This window comes from Pinus tabuliformis, chromosome 6, assembly GCF_031772625.1.
Source record: "Pinus tabuliformis cultivar Carrire ecotype Pingquan chromosome 6, CPIR1, whole genome shotgun sequence".
NCBI classification, from domain to species: domain Eukaryota; kingdom Viridiplantae; phylum Streptophyta; class Pinopsida; order Pinales; family Pinaceae; genus Pinus; species Pinus tabuliformis.
This window is the reverse complement of record NC_142292.1, coordinates 1,094,659,652-1,094,661,278: the sequence shown is the minus strand read 5'-3', so window position 1 is coordinate 1,094,661,278 and position 1,627 is coordinate 1,094,659,652. Positions and strand designations below refer to the sequence as shown.

At 41.2% G+C, this 1,627-nt stretch overlaps 1 protein-coding gene across 1 annotated transcript; it reads left to right on the top strand.

Annotated features, from left to right (window-relative positions):
- Positions 1 to 794: 794 nt before the first annotated feature.
- Positions 795 to 1,295, top strand: LOC149262731 (senescence associated gene 20-like). The gene has a single exon (XM_089381692.1). It carries the CDS (start codon positions 795 to 797, stop codon positions 1,293 to 1,295), a length of 501 nt encoding a protein of 166 aa, XP_089237818.1.
- The last annotated feature ends 332 nt before the right edge of the window (positions 1,296 to 1,627 follow it).

Sequence of the window (1,627 nt, the reverse complement as noted above, 5' to 3'; positions counted from 1 at the left end):
TTTCACATTTTCCTACTATACCTATCAATTTTCCTACTATACCTATCAACGTTCCTTTGCATCTCCTGATACAATTTCTAGTTAACATTTAATCACATTTTATTTCTATAAAATCAAACTCTCAAACTGACCAAATACAACAACTTACATGCCATCAATCACAAATATTAAATGTAAGGAGAACGCGTGCTCTAATGAATGGAGTGTTGATATTGTATTATCGATATCAGATTTGACACGTACCATCCTTAATTAGAAGCCAACAAGATCTAATCTGTTAATGTTAGTTCCATGTTCTCTATTTATCTCTCGCCCAACCAAATATAACGGCAGTTCCTATTTCCACCTCCATAGCAAAGTTAATGCTATGGAGGTACACCCTCTGACAGCGGCAGCACCGTAACGACAGTTTTGGATGCATGTTTTGGACCCATATCCATGCATGATACCATGACCTATGTACATGCATTTTCTGGCAGCTCCGTCACTCCAACTCCGGGAGGCTCCACGGTTCAGCGTAATCAATGCAAGTAATCACGACATTAATGTTATTCAAATAACGAGCCCATTTGAATTCGAATTCAAATTTGAATTCAAGCGCCCAAAATTCAGCGCTCATCCATATTTCAGCAACCACATTCGAATTCCTTCAGAGCTCCGTCAACCGGAAAAAATGCATAGCTGTATCTCCCGCGGTCATTTCAAATATTTTCAAAAAGGTCGGCCCGCTCTTTTGCATATTGATTCCCTGTTCAGTGTTGTTTTGTCAATGAAGTTGCAGACGATAGAATATCATGACCTCGCCCTTCAAATTCGGTCTGCACCTGGAGTACTCATCTGTTTTCTTTATAGGTTTTATGTTGCGGCAAATTCTTCAATGGTATCATGCCTATATAAGAACTGCCGTGGGGAAGATTGTGAAAGCCGACTTGGAGTGGCGCTTCCACGGCCACCCCTTCTGTCAACATCTCATGCGAATACTCACTGGCCACATTGAGTGTTACTTCACGTTTAGCCCGCTCTCCATCACTGCGCTCGGCCATAACCTGGTAGTCGCGGAGGGTCGCGGGGACGAATCCGGGTACTGGGTTCACGTCTGGACTGTGGAGGAAGCGAGTTGCATGGTCACTCAACTACGAGAGTACTTCAACACGTCGGTGATAGTATCAGAGTTTAAAGCTGCGCCTCCGACAGTTGTACAAAAGAAGAAGGTGTGCTCGCAGTCGCCTCTGTGGCAGAGCAACATTGGGAAATCGAAGCAGAATCTTATGCCTGGACTTGTCCTCGCTATTTGAGTTACTCGCCAACTTCACAAAGCTACGCTGATATATTTTTCATATTTTGGTTTGTACAGAGGGTGCTTCTATATCGGCTGTTTCCATTGACTGCGGCATGTGTCTATGGGTTTTTGGCTTTTACAAAGGGTGTCTGTATATATCCATATCTCTATGGGCCTTATATCTTATGATAGTGTTGCTTCAATGGATAAGAAAGTTCTTCATTTCATTTTTTCTTAGTTGTATTTATTTTCTCCAAAACTTATCATAATTTAGTTTCACAACTAAAATTTATCTTAATAAAAAAACGGAACTGCTCGAAACAATACATTTTGACAATAGATGAATCA

What these genes read in the sequence shown, in the direction of transcription:
- LOC149262731 (XM_089381692.1), top strand. Translation starts at nt 795, where the DNA reads ATGACCTCGCCCTTCAAATTCGGTCTGCACCTGGAGTACTCATCTGTT.